This window comes from Alexandromys fortis, unplaced genomic scaffold, assembly GCF_014885135.2.
Source record: "Alexandromys fortis isolate MF-2015 unplaced genomic scaffold, M_Fortis_MF-2015_v1.1 scaffold_65, whole genome shotgun sequence".
Classification (NCBI taxonomy): Eukaryota; Metazoa; Chordata; class Mammalia; order Rodentia; family Cricetidae; genus Alexandromys; species Alexandromys fortis.
Window position 1 is genome coordinate 2,368,983 of NW_026067986.1, and position 26,499 is coordinate 2,395,481.

A 26,499-nucleotide genomic window follows, 5' to 3' on the forward strand; every position below is an offset into this window, starting at 1 on the left:
GTACATCGGGTGCACACCTGGTACCTGCAGGGGTCAGGAAAGGAGGCGTAAGGTCCCCTGGAGCTGGGTACAGATAGTCACCACTCTTCACGTTGGTGCTGGGAGCGGAACCATCTACTCTAGCAGAGCAGCAAGGCTTGTTGCCGAGTCATTCATCTCTCTAGACCCCTTTGCTTCTTTGATTTTGGTTCTGATTTTTTTTTCTTGGTATCACTATGCCAAAGACATAGACAAACACATTTCTGTCTTTCTACAATGTCAGGGTTTATTGAAAGACAATAACTACATCAAGTGTAACCATTTTAACAACGGCAATTTGTCATATAGTCCTGTTTACTCTAATATCCTGGCTGGGGTGAATGCAGGTTTTTTTTTAAATTGTTATTCCAATTGTAATTACTCATATTAACTCTTGTTCTGTGGCTGGCACATGACGCATAGTAAATGTATCTATAGGCCTATTTGCATTTGCAAAATGAATACAAATCAAAGAGGCTTCAGTGACTCAATGGAATAATAAAAAAAAACTATTTGCAAACTGGAATCTTCAAGGACAAGGAGGAACCTGGAAAATAAAACCCACTCTTTTATGCAACATGGAGTATTCTAGAGGAAGTCATGGCCTAATCTCAACACTTGGTGGCCATTTAACTGGGATATGGTTATTCATCTCAACCTTGTCGCTTTTGCCGTATCAGCTCACCGACGGTATGAAGGAAGTAGTCACTGGACCCCCTCTTAGATAGACACAGATTCTGGCCATTCCTAAGATCATTATTAATAACTGCAACATATTGGTTTTACCCCCAGCTGTACCATGTTGTCGGTATCATTGTTTTCAATTTATTACTGAAGAGGAAGTGCTATAAGCCGAGGGCTTTTCTTTGAGATCCACGCTTCCTCCAGCCCCCGAGTTTATTTTGGCGGATTATTGTGTCACGCCAGTGTTATGCTTTTATCTTTGACCCAAGTGTTTATTTTGAGAAACAATTATTAAGCTGCATTAGAAACATACACAGCCTTCCCATAGTGTCTTGGTTACGATATTACAGGAATCCCTGGCTAAGACTCGAGGATATTGAACATGGATTTCCATGTCAGACGCCCTATCATTTTGCTCGTTCGTATTGATTTCTTTTGACATGGTCTTCTTTTATTGAGCTTTGCTCTTTTTTTTTCTTCCTTTCTTCCTTTTTTTTTTTTTAAATCCCCTTCCTATAGCCATATGTGCTAAGCGCAATTGTAAAAAAGGAAACCAGCTTATATTAAACCTGCCTGGAGTCAAAATGTAATCCAGCACCTGTAGCCCGCAATTTGTCTTCTACCTCAAGGACGCGCTTTTTTAATAACGTATTTCCGGAGTTTTGACCTTAGGATACTGTAGGACTCCCCCCCCCCAAAAAAAAATAGCAGAAACTAAACCATAGTTTTTAAGAAGCCTTTATAATGTTAGGCTGTGAAATTATAGCCGTAAGAGCCAACTCAAGTAACATCATGTGAAGTTAGAAATAGGGCTGAGTTGTGAAGACGATGTTTTGCCTGTGAAAATGTCTCTGAGTGATAACGTCAAGAGGCAAATCACGCTGTGCGTGTGATTTCCCTACATCCCCGCTCTGAGCCCTTAGGTCATTTGACTCAAGCAAGGAGGCTTCCAACTGTAGCATCTATTTTGAATTTTCTAGCAAAGAGCTTGGTGATCATTAGGGAGGGGCAGAGCTCTCTTTCCAGTGTGATTCAAAGAGTTTGGAAGTTTTCAAACTTTCTGTCCCTGCGATCTATTTCCATTTTGTAACTGATGATCTCAGTAATTATATATTATATATCAGTATTACCCTATTAGTGATTAATTTTTAAACATAAGTGTTTGCTGAGTTTTAAATAATTATACATGATATATGTAGATATGTAAAGGATATGTTCTATGAAAAGTACCTTGCTGAAACCTAATACACCAGCCCTTTATACACACTTAAAGATTTGGTGTCTATTTTAATGCAAGGCAATTAGCTTGTCATAATTGCTTCTGCGATTAATGCAGTATGTGTTTGAAGTCTGGTAAAGAAAACCGTGCTTTAGGAAGACATGTGATTAGACTAGCAAGAGATATTTCAACAAGCATTACAGATAATTGTGAAATTCTTGGATGCTTTAGCAAGGCTTTGAAAGTCACGGTATTTTGAAGGTTATTTCAAAATGGAATTGACTCAACATATTGGTGACTATTTCATTTTTTTAACTTAATTCATTGGTCTCCACTTAACTTTGAATGGATCTTTTACCATTTGATAACGTAGTAGCATTATGTATTAGTTTGAAAATAATAGTTTGTTCATTTATGTAGATTCTATAAATGTTGAGTCTTCTTTATATATTTTTAAAAAGCATTTTTTAAACTACCACCAATTATCATTAGGAAGCTTTTGATGTATTAGGATGTTGATAAGCTTACTGTAGCACTTTGGCTTTTCAAAATTCTAATTTTTACCTAAAAGGTCCAATCTTACCATTAGAAGTTAAGACTGACAGAGACTTTACTTAAAAGTAACAGGCTTAGCTTCATTCTGTGTTTATGTGTGCACATGTATGTGCTGAACATGCACCTGTGTGTGCACAGGGAGAGGCTAGTTAATATTTCTCCCTGACCCCCAGACAGTCTCTCCACATATGAGGCCTGGCTGGCTGGAACTCACTCTGTAGACCAGGCTGGCCTTGAACTCACAGAGACCTGCCTGCTTCTCCTTCCCAAATGCTGGGATTTAAAGGCATGAAGCTGGGTCTACTTCAGTTTTGTGAGACAGGGTTTCTCACTGAAACCACTGTTTCCACTAGAGTAGCTGGTTAGCAAGCTCCTGGGACCTGCCCCCTCGCCTAGTACTGCTGGGTCTCCTGCTGGATGCCACCACACCTGGTTTTTACATGGGCATTGGGGATCCGAACTCGGTCCTCAACTTATACAGCAAACAGTATACCCAATAAGCCATTTCCCTAGCCCCCAACTTCAATTCTTAAGGAGCTATGTATCCAAATCTGACTCATCACAGGTTTGCTGTTAGTTGGTATTCCATGGCAGAGAGCTTCCGAGTCCCAATGCAAGCATTTCCTTCTGAGAATGAGCATGGGCAAAGTCTTCTTCAAGACGACCGTGTGACGTCATTGTTGCCGAAGAGCTTCTCACCAGCGTTCTCATTTCCCTGCACAGAACACTAAAGAGAAATATATGCTTAAGCATTGAGATTTAATAATTAATAGAGTTTCATTGCTCGATCAAGACGATTCTCACACAGAGCGGTGAGCTTGCAGACGTGAGCTGGAAGCCGCTGTGAGTTCAGTCTGATGCCACCACCTTGACTACCACGGGCCACACTGCCCGCTCTGTGCTTTCGTGCCATTGGTGGAAAGTTTAGCACAATCGGAAGCACATGAGTGACGTCTCCGCTTTTGCTGCAAGGTAGTTTTGATGCCGTGGGTGTCTTAATACAGCACAGGGCTTTTTGCAGAGGCCCGTGGATACGACTTTGAGAACCATTAATGAGGACTATCTCCCCGACAGTCCACGTGATTTGTGTACCATTTCAGACAGGCTTCCAAAGTTGAGTTCTGTGTGGCAAACACTCCAGAGGGAATGCCCATGTGCCAGGTACCATGGTAAGAGCGTGAAGTCTGTGATGAAAGAAGTAATAGAAGTTACCAGCAGGCCATCCTCCTGTCCGTCTGTAGCCTTCAGGTGAAAGGGCCAGCTACTAAAATTGATGTGTTTTTTTTTTTTTTAAATCATAAACGTATTGCTAGAAAAATACACGAGGCACCAAATAGTTTTGATCTTAAATTCTTCACATTTTATTTATTTATTTATTTATTAATTAAAGATTTCTGTCTCTTCCCCACCGCCGCCTCCCATTTCCCTCCCCCTCCCCCAATCACATTTTAAAAGAAAATTGCTTGGAGCTAGTGAGATGGCTCAGCAGTTGCGAGCATATACTGCTCTTCCGGTTGACCCAGATTTGATGTCCAGCACCCACACTGGCCAGCTCATAGCTGCGTGTGACTCCAGCTCCAGGGGTCGCCTCTGCCCGCTCCAGGCACCTGCGTTCGCATGCACACTCACTATGCATATGCGCAGAGTGAATAAGAATCATAAACTTTTTGAAATGAAAACTGCTCATCATAAATGCTTTATTTATGATCAGATCGCTGTCGGGTACTTCATAGTATGATCTTAGTCTTTTGTTCTTAATACTGTGAAAAAAGATCTTCTGGAACATCGAACACCGAGGCTCAGAGAATAGCTTGCTCCAGAGTTTCAAGGCTGCTAAACAGTGGAACTTGTTGGAGTAGGCACTGACTTGAAACCAGAACTTCATTAACCCCAAAATTTCTGTTTGAAGCTTCTGCACCGTTGTATCTTAGGAGTTATCAGATGGCCTAGAAGTTCTTTGAGAAAAGAGAAACAGACACAGAATTAGTTAATTAGGGTATGTTAAGTCATTAACATCTGGGCTCAGATGGGTACCAGAAGCAAACCCCGACACGTGGTGCCAGAGCCTTTATGTACACCACGTACCTTTGCTAAAAAGGGATCAATAGTAAGCAGAAGAGTCGCTGGTGCACAGCAGAGATAGTGGCAAAGCCAGAAGCAGAGACCAGAGGATGTGGGATTGGCTCAGAGCAGCACAGCCAAGAAGTCCTGAGCACCCACCACGATCTAGGCATGAGATGCTCAGTCCACAGGCTGTGGCCCAATGGGTGAGCTACAAACGTAATCGTCAACTCCTGCTTCTTATGATCAACGTTAGGTGTTTTCCCTGCTGAACTTTTGAGCTAAAATGAATAGTCTGTCCTACTGGTTTTGAGGGGGTGGAGGGAAACTTGCCACCAAGTTTGTCGAAACCTCAATTACATGACGTCTTATATATAGTAACGGTTAAAAATAATAGCATGCAATCATTCTTCTGTTGGGTATGCTTCAGTGGGTTGGTGCCAGAGGCCTTGCAACCAATTGTTCTTATTGGTAAATGGACGTCTCTTGGAGTTTTTGATGCAAGGATGCTTTCCTTTTCTGACCAAGTAGCTCATGTTTCCTTGGCAGAGATGGGGTAACAGGAGTAAAAGATATCTTGACTCTAATACCAAATAGATGTGGACGACAGTATCTTCTCCTTGCTGTCTTCGCCTGCTGCTGTGTCTTCTGCTCTGAGCACGGCCCCACTGCCGTGGGAGCATCTTGCCCCAGAGAGCCACCCGCGGCCACCCGGGGAGCTGCTTAACCCGTTACCATGTTACCACGCTCGCTCCCATCATCCCCTCCCACCACCTCCTTAATAATTTCTCATCTTCTCTATATAAAAAACGACCGCAAAGGCTCGGCTTATTATAAGTAATCCAGTTCACCCCCATAATGATACAGTGAATTATATACTTTCCTAAACTTAATCATTCAAGATCTTACTTCCTTCCCTGCAGGCCAGGGCCATTATATTTTACACATGGCTCCCAGCTGGTTTTCATTGAGGCATTCAGAATCTATTTGAGCGCAGAGAGCTCTAAGAGGAGCGCTTTATCTCTCTCGGCCGGCTTTTGTCATGGTACCGTGAGGTCCTTCTGTTTTCCAAGCTTTTAGCTTTGAGGCAGAGAGGCAACATTGTAACTCTGCTTTGTAACTGGTCAAGGAACTCTCCGGCTTTACTGGGGAGTTGTCCTTCCTTTCAAATGTATCTACCGCATTTCTTCCTTCATTTCTTCCTACATTGTTACCTTCATGTCCATCCTTGTATGCTTGGGTCATGTTTCAGCCCAGAGGGCTTTCGGAAAATAAGTAAAAAAGAATTTATCAGGCTTTGCATTTCCAGTTCATTTGTGTCCTGACCTTATTTATTGACCAGCCCTTAATAGCTGCATCTAGACCTCTGTATTTAAAGCCCACCGGGAATAATAGGTCCAGTCATTTAGCAGATAACCCCAAAAGTATTTGACGAAGGGATGGGCTTTTTTCTCTGTCAGCTCAAGGCCAATTGTTTCAAACACAATTCCTTTTAGGTGCGGCAAATGTCCTAGCTAAAGAAAAAAGCCATCCGTTCAATGTAAATACTATTCCTCTGAGGACATTGCTGGCTATTTTATATTGGTGTTCCTGTTTGGGATCCTTTGATGAGGATCCAGTAACACAGTATAAGCTGAGTATTTTGGATTTGGCATATGGGTATACAGTTATTTGCCCTTCTGTCTTACAACGGTAGCCCTTACGGCTGGGGCTCTGCTTTTGGCTAGAACAGGTTGTATGATCGCAGGTCTCTTGGTGTCGCATCACCCCGGTGATAGAATGACACCATGCTCCAGCCCCGGCTCCATCTCTCTCCGTTGTCACTGCTTATGGGCACCAGGCTGCCCACCAGTATCTTCTGGGGGAGTTGGGGGTGCCTTGTGCCCATGCTCTCCATCTGGGGGTTGTGCTCAGGGCCCATCCAAGCCCCTGGGAAGTATCCAACATGACTGAAGAACTGAAGTCTTTTTTGTTTAACATTTAATTAGTTTAAATGTAAGGGGAGATCTAGAGTGATAGCTCGTTTGATAAGGTGTTTGTTACCCCTGGACCAGGACATGAGAGTTCATATTCAGAACCCATGGTGGTGTGTTCGTAATCCCAGCCCATGCAGGGCTGGGATGGGTGGGTTCATGAGACTTTTTAGCCAGTCTAGCCTCCTTGGTGGCTTCCAGACCTGTGCCACAAAAGGCAGGCGGGGAGTAGATGGTACCTGGGAACAGACACCCAAGGCTGAGAGACCTCCACACACACGGTCACACATTTATTTGCACACTCATGAGATAACTAAATGTAAAAACCCGCATGCAGCCACAGCAACTGTTTTAGAGAACACACACAGCCCCAATGGGCTGGCCTGGGTGTTTGGTTGCTGCTTGCTTGTTCTTTCCTTCCAACCTTTTCCGTCTGGAGCTCTCTTCACACCCGCCCCTCGCTGCCTTCAGACCCTGCAGCTACACTGCGTCCTCCGTGAGCCTTTCCCTGGTCACCCACGTAAACACCTCCTCTGTCCAGGACTTCCACTCCCAGTCCTTTCCTGCGAAGCTTCGCTCGGGATCTAGCTCGCTCTGCATGCTCTGCTTCCGCCCTTCCCATCCAGACACACGGGTGCACAACCTGTCACTGACACGCCACGGTCCTTGTATGTATTAGGAACAGTTTTCTTCTAAAATGGGGGCAAAACATGGGATTGCCATGACGTCGGGTAAAAACATAGGCTTGGAGCATTCAGGTCAGAGTTTGGCTTAGGAAGTTTCACGGGTGCCAGTGTCCTTTCCCCGTGTCTCTGCCACTGGAGTTTGTCGATTTTGCTACGACGGCTCCCTTCATAGCCCTGTTGAGAATCAATAACCCATGCTACAAAATAGAGTGTGTAAGGTACGCGTTCCAGGAGTCTCATGGCAAACACGCCACGCTTGCATTGGTGGCGGAAACATCCCCAACCCAAAAGACCCAAGATCTGGCAGATTCACAAGGCTGAGAGTAAAAAGGCGTAGCTGTCTTTACACAGTGACCCATTTTATTAGGTTGGAAAAAAAAAATCACAGGAGGATAGTGCTGCACCTTAAAGACTAAGTCCAGCTACTGGGCCTTCATAGTCACACGCAGTTGTAAGAACAAGTCTCAGTAGGTAGCCCGAGCTAGCTTTGAGTTTTCAAACCTCTCTCTAGGTCCATTTCGCAGCTACATGACACACACTGGTTCTGGACCCATTAGCATTTTTATTAATTGGGAGGTGGTGCCCTTTGCATATAGTAAAAGCATAGCTCTTAAACATGCAGCTGCATAACATTTCAGAAATGCCTTCATCCCTCCAATCAATGCCCACAGTGAGGCAGGGAATATTGCCAGCCTCCCCAGAAGGTCTCCCAGCCTTTCATTCAGTGACTGTCAAAGACAACCTGCTGGTGTTAACTACTGGCTGTCCTGGGACTCGCTCTGTAGCCCAGGCTGGCCTCGACCTCAGAGATCCGCTCACCTCTGCCTCCTGTCTGCTGGGATTACCAGTGTGCAAAGCTGCTGCAGGCTCTCTTATCCTGTGTGTTCTTTGCGTTTTTTTTTTCATGACCCTCCCATAAGTAGAATCTTGAAATCTATAGTCTTTCTCATCTGACTCCTTTCTCCCAACAGAAAGTCTGTGGTGGTTCCCCATGGTGGGAGAGTTAGCCCGGCATCTCTGTTGTGGGAGTTTGGTTTATTACACTGGGGGTTTTATGACTGAAAGTCCTATGGCATGTCTTCTAGAGGACACAGTATTCTTTCTCTCTCTCTCTCTGTGTATTACTATAGGTTTTTAGTGACAGTAGTTGTTATAAACTAGCCAGGACAAGGATGACACCAAGGGTCATGCCAACTTGGAAGTGGGGAAGTTCCTGGGGCCTCACTCCTACATAAAGAACTAAAGGCAACGAAGGCATGAGAGTGAGAGAGAACTAGTCTTCCCTAGGAGAAGAGCACACCAGCATTAAATGGTCAGCCCCAAAAAACACGCACACAAGTAGTAGTGTATAGGTTGAGCAGGTTGTATGTATCTGGGAACAAACACCTCTCTCTCTCTCTCTCTCTCTATCTCTCTCTCTCTCTGTCTCTCTCTAGCCTGTATTTTTGACTATTTCTTTCCTTGTCTGTGAGAAGATGCTAGCATTGGTATGTAGCTAACTTCATGCCCGTATCGTCATACCCCCCAACCTACTCTTCTGTTTGGCGTGGTCAGAAACTGCACTTCACTCTATGGGACATTTTCAGTGCTAATATTTCTTCTAAGAAACATCTTTCTGGTCTGTGATCGGCGATGTACCTCGGAAGCCAACTTTTTTCAACCTGGCATCCCCCTGCGTTCCTGACTTCCAGTTTAGAGGAGCATCCTATGATGCAGCCTGTTTCCGGTTGCTTCTTGGTCCAGATCACAGCTTCACAAGGAACTGTAGGATTGCGTTATCCATGTTAGAGCTGCCTGGAACCAAATGGGTGCTTGCTGTTATCATCACTGTTGAGTTTTTCATGTCTGTCTTCTTTGACCATGTGTGTGACTGCGCTGTGTTCTAAGAAATGAGGGGGAGTAGGGTACTCCTACTGGTAGGGCCTCATGCAGAAAGATTATAGTAACTTCAAAGTACAGTTTTGGAAAAAATCTCTTTAAATCTACTCGGCGCACAATGGAAAGCCCCTTAAGAACCAATCTAATTATTCAATTAAATGGAACCGTTCTGCTGACTTTTACTACAGAAGGCGGGCGTAATTTAGAAAATGGGGCATTTTAATTCTCTTTTGTTTTCCAATTAGCACAGCGGCCCTAATAGGGACCACTCCTGCTTGAGCGCATGGCCTGCTGGAGCACGCTCTGTCCCTCACTCCGGTCCTCCTCACCAAAAGCTGTGCCCCTTACCTGTTGGCGCGGAGGCTTGCTTACTGCCGCCCTCACGCTGCCCACATCGTGGGCCCTGAGCACATATCTTCCTGCCATCAAAGCCACCACCAAGAGCCATGGGAGTCCGCAGAGCGGCCTCGCTTTCCCTGGCGGGGATAATTAGGACATTGGAGTAAGAGAACTCTCCCTTTTTTTTTTTTTTTTTTTTTTTTTTTTGCTGATGCCAGCTTACCACATCAGACCACATGAGTTTGCTCTTAGTTAAAAGTGGTAAAGAAAACGCTAAGAACATTGCCCTTAATTGGTCAATGCTATTTGGATGCTGGTCCACTCTTTTATAGCCCTTTGTTTTCGGTTTCTTTCTGCAACCAGCCTCCAGCTTATTCCAGCCAGTAGTCTCATGATGTAGCCCAGGTTGGCCTTGCGTTTGCGATTCTTTATTCTCAAAGCCTCCCGAGAACTTATACAGCTGTGGGCCCCCATGGGTAGCCTCTTTACCAGCTTCTACCAGTTGATGGTAGTTATTCAAAAAAACTTAAACGTTTTCTGATGCTCCCATATTTTATCTCTTCAATTCTTAAAAAAAAAAAAAAAGCTGACGTTTTCATATTGGTGAGAAAGTATGCTTTTCATCCAAGGCCTATGGGACTGGAGCAAAGAGCATGTTCTTTTCTCTCTAACTGCTCAGATGGAGGCGAATGTTGGTCCTAAATAGTGGGCCATGTGGCTAGTCCCTGTGGCGGGAGGAATGGTGATTGGAAGATACCATGGTTTTATTTTAATATATATATTATATATTTCTATGTTGCTTGGGCTTGATTCTCTTTGGACTCTGGAAAATAGATAATTTGGAACCCTAATTTGGGAAAACATTTTATAAAGCAATAGAAAATGATAAAGAAATGTGTGTTGTTGTTTGAGTGAACTTGTTACTGTACAGGAAGTCGGGCACTCTCTGGGGATGGGAGGTATGGTCTGTACATGACCTAACCCATCTCAGCAGTGATGGCTGCAGCAGCAGGCCACCTGCCTGTGATGGCCAGGGCTCCTCACTGGGTGACATTCCCCCTTCGGGTCTTCATAAAGTCCTGCCCCAGGCCTGTGACGGGGGCTGAGGAGGTTTCTTCAGACAGTCTCCTTGCATCGCTGTCTTTCTGTAGACATGCCGATGTATTAAGAAGTGTGTCCTAGAATGGAAAGTTATTTCATGCGATGATGATGACTGGCAGGTTCGGAGTAGAGTGACCCCCTTCAGGTTTTCTTTCATGGTTTAATGAATGTGTGGTGTAGGTAGAGATAGAAAAGAGGGATATTTTTGAGAAGAGAAAAAAGAAAAAAATTAACAGCCAGCTAGTAAACCTTGCAATTAAAAATTTAAAAAAAAATAGAAATTTGGAAGTAAGCTCAAAATAGAGGATTAATTAGTTTATAGCAATAGAAAAGTGCCCATCTAAATGTGTTTAAGAGAGTCAATTAAAATTTACAGCGTACATTCTGTATAAAGATATAAAGAAGTTATATCTTTAAATTACTTTGAAGATTTTCATATATATTATTTAAAACAATTACATTTAAAGAGCAACAACTAAGAGAAGGTAAAGTTATTCCTGATTCTACAGAGGTCGTGTTTTCTGTCCCAGTGTGCCATCTGTTTCTCCCGAGCACCCACGGAGAGTAGCAATGATTACCACAGGCTGAAAGTTTGCCCCAAGCCACGGATGGGCTGACCAGGAGCTCCTGGCTCATTCAGTTCTACTGAGTGGCACCCCAGCAGTGACTGTGGCCCCTCCGGTCAAGGTCCATCCCTCCTTTGGGAACCCTGTCCTGTATGCACGCCATACCTCTGACATCTAAAGCGGCCAGGCCACTTTCTTGATCTTTCTCTGCCACGTGTTGAGACTGGGGGTAGGGGGCTGAAAGACATGCCTTAGCCTTGTGGCTTAACGCCTTAGCGCCTCGCGGTCTAAACGCTGCTGTATACAATTCATTTGATTTTTTCTTTCTTCCTTTTTTTGTTGTTTTGAAACAAGGTCTTGCTAGTCTAGACTGGCATCAGACTTGAAGTGTAGCTTAAACTGAACTCAGATTCATGGAAATCTCCCCGCCCAGGCCTCCCACCTTACCCAGCTCATGAACCATACTGTCATGAACCATACACTTCATAGATGACATGATTTCCACTTCCTCACAAGCGACTCCAATCGAAGCTTGGCATGCAGGAGGTAGCAGCCGCTGCAGAGGTCTGGTGGCTTCGCAGACCTAAGGTCCCAGTCACACTAATGTTCTCCCCCTTCTGATCATCAGGTCCTCCATCGACAGCAGTCCCAGCCAACCAAGGAGAGCTCTCCTCCCAGAGAAGAAGCGCCCCCACCACCCCCTCCTGCTGAAGACAGTTGTGCCAAAAAACCCCGCTCTCGCACCAAGATCTCCCTAGAAGCCCTGGGTATCCTGCAGAGTTTCATCCACGACGTCGGCCTCTACCCCGACCAGGAAGCCATCCACACCCTCTCGGCCCAGCTGGATCTCCCCAAGCACACCATCATCAAGTTCTTCCAGAACCAGAGGTACCACGTGAAGCATCATGGGAAGCTGAAGGAGCACCTGGGCTCCGCCGTGGACGTGGCGGAGTACAAGGACGAGGAGCTGCTGACCGAGTCGGAGGAGAACGACAGTGAGGAGGGCTCGGAGGAGATGTACAAGGTGGAGGGGGAGGAGGAGAACGCAGAGAAGAGCAAGGCGGCGCCCGCCGAAACCGACCAGAGATAATGTGAACTCCACCAGATGAAGCAATATATGGGTCCAAGGACTTTCTGTTTTCGTTTCTTTTAAAAAAAAAAATCCTCTTGGCTTTGTTTTTATTTTGGTTTTGTTTTTATGGTCTGTTTTATTTTTCTTACCCGTAATGGCATTCCTCTGTTGCACAGGATCGCCTATAGACTGAGTAAACTCAGTGGTTCTGAGTCGGGTGTCACCTTGGCAAAGACACTAAGTGTCAAACTCTGACCTTTGACTGGACCGTAGTGATGCCAGTCACGGGAGACTCCGCCTTCATTCCCCTTGCTCTTATGGAAGAGACACCAGGCAACTTCCAGGACAGAAAGACCCATGAGATAAATGAAGGAAGCTACGAGTGTGTGTATATGTATATGTATATATCTCTATATTTACATATATATATATTAAAAATTGCATGGGACAGAGAACTTTACAATCCGAAAGAAGAGACTGTGAAATGAGTTCTTAAGAAAAGACTTGTTTATGTATAAAAAAAAAATGCCACTTCACAGTGAGTTGCTCTGGCTTTTTGAGAAACTGCGGCCTGCTCTCAGGGTGGGGTGACTATTTTTGAATTCCTATTTATTTTGTGTGTTTGTCCCTGATCTTTTTTTTTTTTAATTCTATGGCTTCCTATCTGGCAGCTTACTGGGTAATTTTTGAGGTATGTATTTAACAAAAATAACACTGCCAAAATAAAAAAAAAAGTAAAGAAGCAAGAGAAAGGCAAGAAGAGAGTGAGCCAGAGGGAATCAGGGCCCCATTAGTAACGAGACAGTACACATTTCTCCAGGAGACACGATGCACACTTGCGTAGACTTGAGGACGTGAGCCACCACTTTCCGTTATCCAGCGCAGTGCAGCAGCGCTGTTGCAAGCAGATGCGTTCTGTGGAATTCCTTCCGAGCCAAGTCCAGTGCAGAGGAAACTTGACCATTAATTAGTGCAGTCTCGAAAGATGACCTTTTGACATGGGACTTGCGGAGTTCATGCTATGAGCCACATTTTATCGTGAAGTTTATTTACCTGCTTGTGGCTTCAAATTTTAAAACTATTAAGCCTGCTCATTTTAAATTGTTGGTTGTTACTGTTTTTTTTTTCTTTTTATTGTTTGTGGATTTTTTTTTTTTTAAGAAATAGAACATAGTTCAGTGTAATGTTAAGTTAGAGAAAGACGTTTCCGCCCAGTTAGAGGGGCTTCCACTCAAATAAATCTCCACCAGGCCTCTCCCCCAATGTTTCTTCCTCTTCTCCGTCCACATCCTATCCACTTTAGCCAAGCCTCTGCAGCCCCCTGAGCTCCCACGCTGCCTCCACGCCTTCCCCCGCCACGGCAGCCCTAACAGGAACCTGCTTCCCAGAATCTCTCTGCACCTCCAGGCAATAGAGTCAGTGAAGCAATCTCAGCAGAGTCACCCAGTCCTCGGAAAAGGAAATACCGCCCCAGTGCCCCACATAGCGCTTACCTGACGTAAAGCGGAACTAACGCCGACCACAGGGCTGTCTTGTGGAATGAGCGTTAAAGCTGCCTGCCATCTACTGCAGTTCGCCAGATCTCCTTGGGTTTCCTATTAGAAACAGTAGCATTACCTTCCAGTTCCGCTGACAGCGATGGTAGGAGGGGGACCTCCCGCTTTGGGACTGGCCTCCAGACCCTTCTTCAGGCTCGAGATGGCCGTTCAGCGGTCCCACGTGGTTGGATCTTGTCTTGTTTTGTTTTGTTTTTGAGTTGTATCCTCATGCAACCTTGTCAAAGACCTCATGCAATATCACTTTGAAATTTATTTTCTGTTTACTACACAAACATTGTAATATAACTGTTAATACTATTTATATATTTGAAAGGTATAAGAGGTAGGAGTTTAAAAAAAAATAAAAACCTCTATGTGTAGATATTAACTCAGAACTTACACTCTACAGGGAGAAGACACGTTGCAATACAAGCTAACTCTGGCCGCTTAGTAACCTCTGGAGTTCTCAAAGGGACGTTTTCCTGTACTTTTTCAAATAATGATGTTCAAAAAAAAAAAAAAAAAAAAAAAAAAAATTAACAAGAACGTCATGTGTCATTGCAAAAGGACGGCTGTTTGCAGTTGAGGCCTGGGCCCACCCTTCCCGTTTCTGTAGATGCTGCAGCTTTAATCAGAAAAGTCCACAGTTGCTGCTTCCCGATCTCCGAGTTACTCCCTCCAAATTGTCTTCTGACACCGTTGCTGAAGTCACCCTGTACACGTCCTAGGCACCGATTTTTTTTTTAATTTTTTTTGCCAAGTTCTTACAGGTGGTTCATCGATGGATGGCATCCGCGTTTGGTATCTTTTACACTTCAACCAAAAATTTATTAGGTATTTTTCAATGCTAAGTCTTGCCTTTTATTTTTTATTTTTTAATTTCACTGCCAGTGTGCAGTGGTTCTAAGTGAATCTGTGGGCATTTTAGCCTGTGGTCTTGCCAGATCTTTGCGAATTACAGTGCTTATATGTCTATTTATTCAATACCTGTCATATGATATCTATCTGGGAAAAGAAACTTTCTCTTGTAGTGCCTCTCGACAAAGCACAATTTCCCGCCTTTTTTTTTTTTGTGAAATGAAGAAGAAAAAAAAAAACAAATTGTGTTTTATTGCAGTATCAATAATGTGAATAAGGATTAAGATATTGTAAATGTTCCTTTTTCCATGTAAATCAACTATCTTTGTTATCACTAAGTGATAATTAATTTTTAACTTATGTGCATTGTTAGGCTGTTAGAGTTTTTTGGTTGTTAAAATAAAACGCATTCAATAAACCCGACTTGGTTGGTCAAAATAGTTTTCTGGGCGTCGCCCTCCTTTCCCGTTTTAATTCTTCGCTGGAACAGGACCTGGAGACTCTAAGAAAAATCTGCACCCTTCTTTCCAGAAGGGAGACCGCGGTACCCACAATGGCAAATGTCTGAGTTCTGTCGAGTGCGTGGCTTTGATTGCACATGGGAATCCTGTGTGCCCCTCTGCATGTATAAACACAGGCATGCTCACATGCTGGCGTGGGCAGCCCCGGGAGTCAGGTCTCCCATCGTCTTGTCGTATATGAGCACAATTCAGATGGATAAAGATATATTTATGGGCTCCCTCCTTTATTTTTCTAGTGACTATTTTTCTGTTTATAATTAAAAAAAAAAAAAAACCACAAATGAGTGCGTGTCAGGAAACTTTTGGAGCACATATGTCCGTGGTTAATGGACATAATAAAAGTCTTTTCTATTTAGAGCTCGGGTACCATAATGTGTGCGCAGAGGAATGCCAGAGGATTGATGTATCTGAGAAATGTGCAAGAAATGATTTTTTAGAAAGTGCTTACGACGGAAAAAATTACTCCAAAGACTAAAGTTAATAGAGAAGGAGCAAGTGTTTAGCTGCAGAGGAAGTCAATTAAAAAGTGATTTGGGTTTTTAGATACTGTTGGTTTTTCCTGCCTTTCTGCTTCTCCCACCTCTCTGCTTTGGTGGGTGGACAGATGGACTTTCTTCCCTTTTCCCATGAGGCTTTGCAGCCCACATCCCGGTAGCTCTATCTTAAGGATAGTCAGTTACTACCGGGTGTTTACAGAAATGCAGACAACTTAAGGCTTTTAAGAATAACTAGAGCCCAAATTGGGGCTACCCATATTCTCAATGCAAAGTAAATGACCTCTGGTTTGGGGAACGCAGACCAGGAAGGAGAGAGAGCATTGGAGGGATAATTTGGCTTTGAACACAAGTTTCTTCCCCATTCCCATGTTCTTTCTGGGGCTCCCCAGAGACAAACTGTAAAGTGAAAACTGCCAGCAGCCCGCTGAGCAGCTTTGCCTGGGGGACAGATCTTGTTCTGTCTGCTCCTGTTTTGAAGAAAACACTACCAAAAGAGCCACTCCTTCCTGGGCTGAACTACAGTTACATGAGAAAATCAGAACTGTGATCTAGAAGGCTTTTGGCAGGCTTCGCTGCGTGTACAAAGGAGAATTGGGGCGAGAAGCAGGGATTCAAACTAAGACTATTGCTTCACAAATGCAGGAAGTAGCTAAGGTAAATTGACTCAGCAGAGTTGTCAGGATTACCCTCACGTCTCAAGCGTACATCTCAAGCATACAGCTCCGTTACCCCCCCACACTTGTTGCTCGGTTTCCTCTTTATGCTCCCAAATTACTCTCACAGGGCTGGCTGTCGTGCCCAGCATCCACAGACAGGGCAGAAAGAGCGGTCACCAATAAAGAGCAGTCTCCTGGAAATCTCTCACAAGCCCCGCGTCTGTATCCACAGGAGGGAACTGTTTCTAGCTTGGTCCCTAGTTCCAGAAAGAAGAGCGGGTTTGGGGAGACAGCTGAATCTCCTGCCCCAGACAACATCCAAAAAGGATGCCGAGAGTGACAGATGAGCAAAAGAGACAGAAGCACCTTCTCCCCGGAAATCTTCCCTGGGTCCTTTTCTCCTCCTGCTCCCCCCGCATTTATTAATTATGCCCCGTCTTGGGTTTATCCAGTTCCCTCATCGTGAAGTCCTTTCTGCACTCCTCTGCCATGAGCGGCAAATCCGGCAGCCATGTAGCCCCTCCGTGCGCGTCAGCAGCACGGATCTCACAGTATGTTGTGCTTTCTATGTTTAATGTGTCCCTCTTGGAGCCCCAAGCCTTGCAGCTACTTCTAGTCATTGGGCTACCCACCATCTACGACAGTGCCAGTATGTGACCAAGAGAAGAGATGCTCTTAGATGATGATGACGATGATGATGATGATGATGATGATAATAATAATAATAGATGGCTTATTAAATATTTGATAAAGGCTAGGGATGTAAAGTAGGCCTGAAGACCTAGTTTTGGTCCTAGCACCACATAAACTGGATATGGTGTGGTGGGACAAGCCTAGAGTCCTAGTGCTCAGGGGATAGAGATAAGAGAACCAGAAGCTCTCTGGCTACGTCATGAGTTCGAGAAACATGCTTTAAAACAAGGTATTCCTAATTAGAGATAGCACACTGCCCAACAGTGAGGAGGAACACACTGCACACACAACAACAATAACAACAATTAATGGAAAAAGAGGCTGTGCATTTGAAAAAGCCAGGAGAGGTATATGGAGGATTTTGAGAGAGGAAAGGGAAGAGGGACAATGGTATAATCTCACACACAAAAATAGGCAATTAAAAGGAAAAAAGGTGACCACAAAATATCAAGAAGGGCCTGGCTTGTTGGGGCCTTTCCCAGAGCTTGGACCTTTGGGTTCCTCAAGTGGTGTATTTTCAGCTAGCCTGGGGTAGGATGGGAGGAGGTAACTAAACTCCAGATTTCAAAGTAGGTTTTGTTTTCTCTGATATTTAGAAAATTATTCAAGACACAAATGTTGGGACTCCTCTAATTTTTCATTCTTTTTGGATCTTTCCAAAGGTGAAAATTGGAAAACTGGGGTGAGGATGCTAAATTTTGTTCAAGTTGAGAATATTCATCCACTTTTCCCCCTGCATTTTCATGTTGTTTTTAATACACTCTGCAATGTTGGGGAAAGCCGTTTGTTCATTTCCCCGCCCCAGACTCCAGAAATAACCACACAAAAACTGTATTAATTACATCACTGCTTAGCTCTGGCTTCTCATTGGCTAGCACTTACATCCTAAACTAGCCCATCTCCATTTATCTGTGTATCGCCACATGGCTGTGGCTTATGGTGGGGTGGGGAGCCGGAAGGTTCCATCCTTAGTGTCTATCTCCGGTGGGGCGACATGGCTTCTGCCTGACTCTGCCCTCTTTCTCCCAGAATTCAGTTTAGTTCCTCCCACCCCCGCCTAGCTCTGTTCTGCCTTGCTATAGGCCAAAGCTGTTTCTTTATTCATTAGTCAATAAAAGCAACACATATATAGAAGGACCTCCTACGTCACTACAATAAAGGACAAAAGCTAGACATGGCAGCACACGTCTGTAAACCCAGCACCCAGGAAGGTTTACAGGCAAAAGAGGATGTTGCAAGTTCAAGGCCAGTTCTTGTCTGTAGTGAGATCTTCTCAAGAAAAGAAACAAAGTTTCTCCTAAATTGATCCACCTTCCAAGATCCCCGCCCATGGGGTGTTCCTTCCTCATCTCACAACTCCCACTGGGCAGTCAGACCCAGCCTTTGTGGCTAGTTCACACCTCTCATGCTGATGTTTGTAAAGAAAATCCCCGAAGACCCAAGGGGGGTTGGAATCGGAAGAGCTGAGTTCCCACAGTGGCACCATCATTGCCACGGGGTGTAATATTGACTAAGTTCTCTTTGACCTGCTATCCTCATCTAAAACCAAGGGATGGACAGAGTGGAGCTCAGCCACTGAGCCTGGACTTAGCATGGGTGAAGCCTTAGGTTTAGCCTCCACAGCCAAACCCAAATCAGGGATGATGCACCTGAGCCAACCGGTAGTGTTAGGGATGCTCCGATGGTTGGGAAGACGCTTGAAACCTGGAAAGCTTGGAGAATTACTACATGGTACAAACGGAACATGCCAGATACACTCTCCTTAATTCATCTCTGGGACCTTGTAGGAAGTCCAGTGAAACAAAGTGGCGTGTAGACGGTCGTAGAATTTGTGACAGGCGATTAAGACGTGAGGATAGGAATGCCGTGACCAATTCAAATGGTCTGGAAGAATCTATGAAGCCTAGGCAGTGTTTTCGATTTTTAACACAGAATCAAAACATCTCTGAATTCATTTAAGTTCATTATTGTAATCAAGACAAGGTGGCTCACACCTGTAATCCCTCCACTCAGTTAAACAGGCAGGAGGATTACTGTCAGTTGGAAATCAGCCTGGACAAGGTGGTAAGCTTTAGGCTTGCCTAAGCCACCGAGTGAAACTTGTCTCAAAATTAGTGTGAAAGATCTTCGTCTCTATAACGTTCGAAGATTTCTGTTCAGGGAACTCTGAGAATGGCTGGATGTAGACATCTGTGTCTATGGAGCTTACTAGAAATAAGCATATGAGAAACATGTTCCCTGGTGGTCAGGGTCTGAACCAGTGGTCTCTCAGTGTCCCATTCAAGAATGAAATAATAAAGATGTACACGGATTGTAAGTAGCAAGGAAACTTTATATAAATCCGTGCAATAGTACAACACAGAAAGAAATACATAGCCAACATAAGTGACAGTAATCACGTGCCCCGTTGTCATGTGGGGCTTTCTTTTTATGGAGTTTGACCGACCAGCTGTATAACACAGGTAGCTCTCTGGCTTGATTGGCCAGCTTGGATGACATAATTCTTTGTTCATTGCACACGTCCATCCCCATAACTTATCTGATTTTAATTAAGAGCATGCCCGCCTAGGCATACATGGAAGGTCGGTGTGGTAGCAAATCTTCGTTGTCAACTCGGCATACCTGGAAAGAGGGACCCTCGGTTGAGGAACTGCCTCCAATAGATTGTACTGTCTTGTGGGTTTGTTTGCGGAGCGTTTTCTTGATTGCTGGTTGACGTAGAAGGGTCTAGCTGGCTGTGGGCAGCAGCGTCCCTAGGCACGTGGGCCAGGGCTGTCTAAGAGGAGTAGCTGAACAAAAGCCAAGAATCAGGCCATTGAAACAGCATTCCTCTATGGTTTCTGTTTCAATTCCTGCCTCTAAATTCCTGACAGGAGTTTCTGTCTTGGCTTCCCTCAGTGATGGACCGTAACCTGCAATGTGTACTCAGAGTGACGTTCAAGGCTGGTATACTGGCTTGGATGCAGTGAGAGACAGGGGGTTAGAGAGGTGGAAAGTCAGCCTTCCAAGAGAGTAAATATCAGTAAAGCCAGGGCTCTAAGACTCCAGAGCTTCCATCTTCTCCCCTATCATCCTACCTCTGTGTCCAGTGTCTGTGATTGTCCCAGCCTGTGTGACAGAGGATCAGGGCATTGGCCGCTGTGACACACTCGTGATTGTACTTACATGAGCTGATCATTGCACTTCTCTTAACACACTCTCATAGTTTTGTCTGATTGGAATTTCTGAACTATCCCAGAAGAATCTGGAACAGTTACTTTGTGACTTTTTTTTTTTTTTTAAGGAATAGCAAAAGCTTGGGAAATTCCACATGGAGAAATAATTACAAAATTATTCCATTAATATTGCAGGGAACAGTACAGAGCAGTAATAAATTGCAGAGGTAGCTGTGATTTTATCACTACCCATCAACAAAGGTAATTCTACAGCATACTAAAGACATCCTGGGAGATTTGGTTGCAACCTTGAGCAGTTCTAAGAGCCCACCCAGAAACAAAAAGCAAGGAAACACTTTTTGAAATCCTATCTCTCTCAAGTTGATCACAGGAAAATGCAGTGGGCTGTTCCTCCTGTCTGTCCATCTCTTATCAAATGTGTGGTTTGATAAAGTAACTTTTCAGATCCCTGGTTCCCTCATCCATAAAGCCAGACAAGTTTCGAGTTCTAAAAATCAAATAACTATAGAAATATCTAGACTATTTCCTTCCCTCTTTTCTTCCTTCTTTTTCAAGGAGAAAGAGATCAGGGAGCACTCAAATGTTCCAAATGACTTAGGAATTCAGGTGAGCTTTGAGTTAGGGTAAGATCTGGTGTTTAGATTTAAAAAGAAAAACAGCAGCATTAGCGCCTGATTTCTGCCAAGGGAAAGAATCCAAGGTGATTCACAGCGACGTTGCCCCGTTCATACTTTCTCCTCTGTCCCTACTCCTCCTCCTCGCTTCACCCCATTTCTTCTCCCCCTCCCGTTCTCTTTGTTCCTGTCAGAAGCTATATGATTTCCCTTCTTAATTAAAACCAAAACGAGTGTAATGTCTTGCCAGTCTTTTGAAATCTTCAGAAAGTTTAGACGCTAACAGCCCGGCAGCCACCCGCCCTTCTCTTGCTGTTTTGAGCAAACCCCTCTTCTCTCCAGCCTGAAATCCTCTGGGTGTCCCTGGGTCCCCTCCTTGGTCCTCCTTTGCCCTGAACCATACTTCCTTTCTACTCGGCACTGTGACATTCATGAGCACACGCACTGCCCAAATTAGGGTTCGTTCTATCTGCCACTCAGACCTTTCTAGCCTGAAGCAGTTAGGTCTGTTTACCTCCTGAACCTCCTTACCTGGGTGGTAAGTTGAGAACCTTTCCCTCACACTTGGGCTGCAGGAGTAGTTCCACGTCTGTGCTGTTAAACTGTGAGGGTTGAACAGGGTACCTGCAATGACCTGTGTAGCCCTCTGTGATGGGACCCTTTATGGACCTCCTTTCTGGTCTTTGGCCTCAGGCTTACTGGCTGCAATGCACCAGTCTCTTTGTGGTCTAGAACATGCTCGGGGCTCCTCTTGACCCGGTACGCTGTTCTCAGAAGTATTCTCCTTTCCCCAATGGCCGCTCACTGTGTCCCAATGTCCCTTTCGTCTGACAAAGCCAGCTGCAAAAGAACAGCAGAGATTAGGGAGACATGAAATGGGAAGCGGCCCCCTACCCGGCTCCTGAGTTTGGTTAAAGTCTGTTGCCAGCTGACAGTCAAGAATTCCAGCACAATTAGCAAAATTGGTTGTGAGGAGACCACATGGTTCCTGTATGTAGAGATATTTCGAGCAAGAATGGCGAAAACTCGGTGAGCCACGCTTCAGGCCTAGGCCTTGAACTCCATGAGGAAAGGTCTTATTCAAATAGCACTGCTTTCTTTGAAATCAGAAGCTTCCAGAAGCTGTCTGGTAGTCCAATGACTCTATGTATATTCCTGCTTTGTATAATTTTTATTTTGCATGGATCTCTGTTTACAAATCTGCAAAAATAAAATTTACAAGACAGATAAAACTTTTCTCTGACCTTGAAGTGCGTGTATTTCTGTGTGTATGTGTCTGTATGTGTGCCTGTGTTTGTGTGTGTCTCTGTGCATATACCTGTATGTGTCTGTGTGTGTGGATCTGTATATGTAAACATATGTGTGTGTGCACCTATGTGTGTGCACACCTATGTATGTGTGTGTGTGTGCACGCACACATGTAGGTCCCTTGGAGATTAGAAGAAGGTGTCAAACCTCCTGAAACTGGAATTAGAGGTGGTTCTGAGCTGCCCGATGTGGGTGCCGGGAATCAAACTCTCCCTCTGGAAGAGCAGCAAGTGCTCTTAACTGCTGAGCCACCTCTCCAGCCAACCACATTTTTAAAATGTGAAAATATTTGTTTAAAATTGTGGTGTTGGACTTTGAAAAGCACATGCATCGTTTGGTAACATAAGAATCAAACAATACAAAAACACAAGGCAAAGCAGTGCAGATTCCCAGTTGATGGCAAGGCATGTGTCCTCAGAGGCCTGGAGGCCTCCCAGTCAGGAGCGACTTGGAATAGCTTCGGATAATCTCAAGTCCCCACTTTAATGCCATTCCTCAGGCTGTGGCGACCCCCAACTGTAAAATTATTTTTGTTGTTACTTCATAACTGTAATTTTGCTATGGCTATGAATCATAAAGTAAATATCTGAAGCCTGATTAATGAAAACTCAGAGACAGATATTGGGGTTCAACCTGAAGATCAGAAAAGCAAAACAGCCAGCCACTGGCTCTTACCTCAGTCAGAGATGGCGATCATGCCTCCAGGAATCTCAGAACGAGACTGAGAGCTGTCTCCTGCTGTTTTATAATTCTATCTAGTTCTGGGACTAAGTATATGCCAAGATGGGTGGGTGGTGTGATTGTTTTACTTTTCTGATCTTCAGGCAAGCTTTAGTTATTAAAATACAAAAGAAATGCCACAACAAGGATCTATGTTTTCCAATGGTCTTAGGTGACCCCTGTGAAAGAGTCATTTGACCCCCAAAGGGGTTGTGACTCATAGGTTGAGAACTATTCATCTAGGAAAACCCAGGTTGTAACCGATTCTACTGTGAGCAAGCGTTGGTTTGGGCTGTGAAGGACCACTAAAGCATACTAGAACCTTCTATGCCTTAGAGACGAGTCACAGGTGGCTCTGCTTTGAACACCTCCACAATGAGTCAGCTAACAGGCTGTTAGGCAGTTAAGCGTAAGAGACATCTCCAAAGCTGTCCCCCAGGAGGAGCCTTGAGTCTCAGGTCAGTGGCAGTGAAGAGATCTGTTCTTCTGGGAATGGAGAAGCGAGCAGTCTCCAGTCAACTCAGGACAGGGGTGTGCGCACCAAGTCATTACAACAGCAAGGTCTCTCAGCTACCTGACTCCTGGGGAGATCTACTCCGTGAAGACAGTCTATGGCAGTCACTTCTAAACACTGGGATGTCACAGACCCATAAGGGGTGGACTTGACGGCCAACAGAGACTGTTCAGTTTCACACTGGCAAATAAACACGGTTCAAATGACAACGCAAAATATTGTGCTACCATCTGATCCAAAACCATCACAACAAGCAGAAGACCAAATGCCCTTGGTAAACGGGAGTATAATCTTATATAAAAAAAAAAAAGCATGGCCTGTGTATGTGGAAAAATTGAACCAAGTGGATGAAAACGTCCATGCCTTGCTTTTATCGTCCTCTTCCTGTTGGGGAGCAGTGAAACTGGCCAACTCCTAGAGGTAACAACAGATTCCGAGGCCATGCTGGACTCTCCACCGTCCCAGAAACCCCATCCTTTGAGGCAGCCCCCAGGGGACCTGCACCGAACCCCAGATTCGTTTAGGCTTCTCAGCGAGGAAGCCCCGCCACGTGTTCCTCGCCAGTGAATTTGCTATTGCATTGTGGGTACAGCTGTTGCCAGAGCCTTTCAGTGGCTCCCAAGCGAAATTCTACACAAGGAGGTTTGCTTGCGAGAGGGGTAGGCGGGTGTGCATTACACGTGTGTGCATTTGTGTGTGCATTGCATGTGTGTGCATTACACGTGTGTGCACTACACATGTGTGAATGCTCTCACCCAAGCGGTAGAGGTCAGAGGTCCATGTCAGCTATCTTCCTCCATCTCTCTCCACTTTAGATTCTGAAACAGAGACTCTCGCTGAACCTGAAGCTCCCGGATGTGTGAGACCAGGGGGCCAGCAAAGGGGCTCCTCCAATCTCCACTTCCCTAACCCAGGGATGACACACGTGTTACCAGCTTTTATGTGAACGCTGGGGATCTGAGCAAGTGTCCTTAAGCCGAGCTATCTCCACAGCCCCGAAACTAATGGAAAGTCACTGTTCCTCCATAGGAATGGGCACGCTACATCTTGAGTTGGCACAGTTTGCGACTAGGAGGCTCGTGATTTATACTCAGTAGTGACTACTGGATTAATTCTGTATTTCTAAATGGGGGGAAAAAGGTGGCAAGCTCAAGTTAACCGGAAAGTTAACTTTGGATAATATAGGATTTTTTATTAGCGTGTAATTACAAAATCAAGTCCGATAAGTTCTTCCCATAGACGGATCAATCTTTCTAGAGAGATCCAAAGGCTCCTTGAAGTTCATATTCCAGCCATTTCATAAAACGCTGGAGGTTGTTTTGGGAATAGGTGTCCACATAAAGCGACAAGCCAAGATTCGTCACAGCACACTCTCTCTACCTTTGCTGTGGAAGACTTTGGGCAACAATGAAGTTTAAAAAAGCCATCCACGTCTCCTCCCCCCACCTAGGCTTTTAGCACAGAGGCCAAGGCAGAAAAGAAGAAATATGAAAAGCGCTGAAATTTTGTTAGTCAGAACTTTTGACTGACTGGTGCCTCCAATTTCCCCCAGCATGCCAGATGTACAGCCTTCTACTGTACATGGTTACATATGTGTCCTTTGCATAAAGCCTCTCTGGCTGAACCTCAATCCCTGACTATTATATATTCTGAATAAAAGCGAAACATCTCAGCATTTGCAAAAAAAAAAAAAAAAATTCAAGATTTATCAACATATTGAGCTTTTACTAAGTCATGAATTCTTGATTTGTATTCACAGGGCTCCTGCATATTCATAGCCCCCTTTAGCCAAAGATCTTCAATATTCATTCACGACGGAGTGGTAAGTCTATATTATTCAACTCCCTTTACCAATGGGTAAACTGACGCGCAGCGAAAGGCCTCATCAGAGGAGCTGAATAAAGAACAAGATGTCGCTAGCCCCACAAAGAGAGCCTTCCTCCAGCTGTCTCCCTCTAGAGACGAAGACCCACCGCCTGCCTGTCATTCTCGCTTCCCAAGTCCTGGGGGGGGAATCTGGGATCTTTCCTTCTGGAATGATGGGGATGTTTTGGATGGAGTTTCCTCTTCAAGTGCATAGAAAAGACCAACCCAGGGAAATAAAAGAGCGGCCTCTTCCAAATTGCTTCAAACCCACGATGCTAGAGTTAATGGGCTCTATTAGCGGCTCCTAACTGCAGAGGTGGGTAGGCATAGGGCGCCGTTTGTTTGCTCCAATAACCAATTAATGCCATTGATTGGGCCGGGCTGGCCCCCCTCTCTCCCGTTTTCATTCGTGAAGCAGAGGTCAATTGTCTTAATACCTTCTCTAAACACAATCCATTGCTTTCTTTTCTAAGCAAGGTCATGAGGACTCCAGCTCTATGTTTGCCAGGGGCTGTCTGAAGGGGAGTTTAGGCAGAAGAAAACACATTTCAGGTTAGATCAAGAGAACAGTGCGGGTTGAAATCCACAGAAGCTCCATGAGTAACCACCAGCCTTTGTCAGACCATGGAGGATGCCGAGCCCTAGGCTGAATCTGGGCGGAGCGGTTGGGGCACACTACAAAAGGCATGCTTTGTCAAAATATGTAGCCCTTTAGGTACAGAGTATGATTTTGTTTTACCATTTTATTATTGATATTGTTGCTTTATTTAATGCATGTGGGGGAGAGGCAGGTCCACGTGACGTGCCGGAGCAGAGGCCAGAGGCCGGTCTTGGATGTCACTCTCTGAAATGCCTTCTACCTTCTTAGAGACGGGGTCTGTCTGTGGCCTGGAATTCACCAATGCAGCAAGACTGGCTGACCGTGAGCCCTAGGAATCGCCTTGCTCCTACCACCCCAACCGGGATGACAGGTGCAAACTGTGACCCGTATTTTTAAATTATGGGTTCTGGAGATCTGAACTCAGATCTCCTTGCTTGCATGGCAAGCCGTATCCCCAGCGCCCTGATGCTGGCTTTTTTTAAAAAAATAAAAAATAAATGAACCACTTAGCCCATTTTGAATTCATACAAAAGTGAACTCATGATAATACAGGGCAGAGCTGTCCATTAGATTTTTTTCGGACACAATGAGAATATTTTATATCCATGCAGTCCAACATGGCAGCCGCTCAGGTGCAGGGACGCGAGAGCGAGCAAAAACTAGAGCAAGGAACAATTTTAAGATGACCCGGTTAAGTTTGAAGTTTTGACAAACAAGCATTTTTTTTTTCATGCGCATATACCCCCTTACAACTCAGTAGACACTATTATTGTTGCTCTCCTAGA

General features: G+C 44.7%; 1 protein-coding gene across 2 annotated transcripts in view; it reads left to right on the forward strand.

The window, feature by feature from the left end:
* Nucleotides 1–14,220, forward strand: part of Satb2 (SATB homeobox 2) — a 166,451-nt gene extending 152,231 nt beyond the window's left edge. For both annotated transcript variants that reach the window (XM_050159390.1, XM_050159391.1), the window contains one exon: nt 11,709–14,220. In XM_050159390.1, coding sequence (XP_050015347.1) covers nt 11,709–12,170 — 462 coding nt within the window. In that variant the 3' untranslated portion in view covers nt 12,171–14,220. The remainder of the gene's footprint in view (nt 1–11,708) is intronic.
* Nucleotides 14,221–26,499: the final 12,279 nt, after the last annotated feature.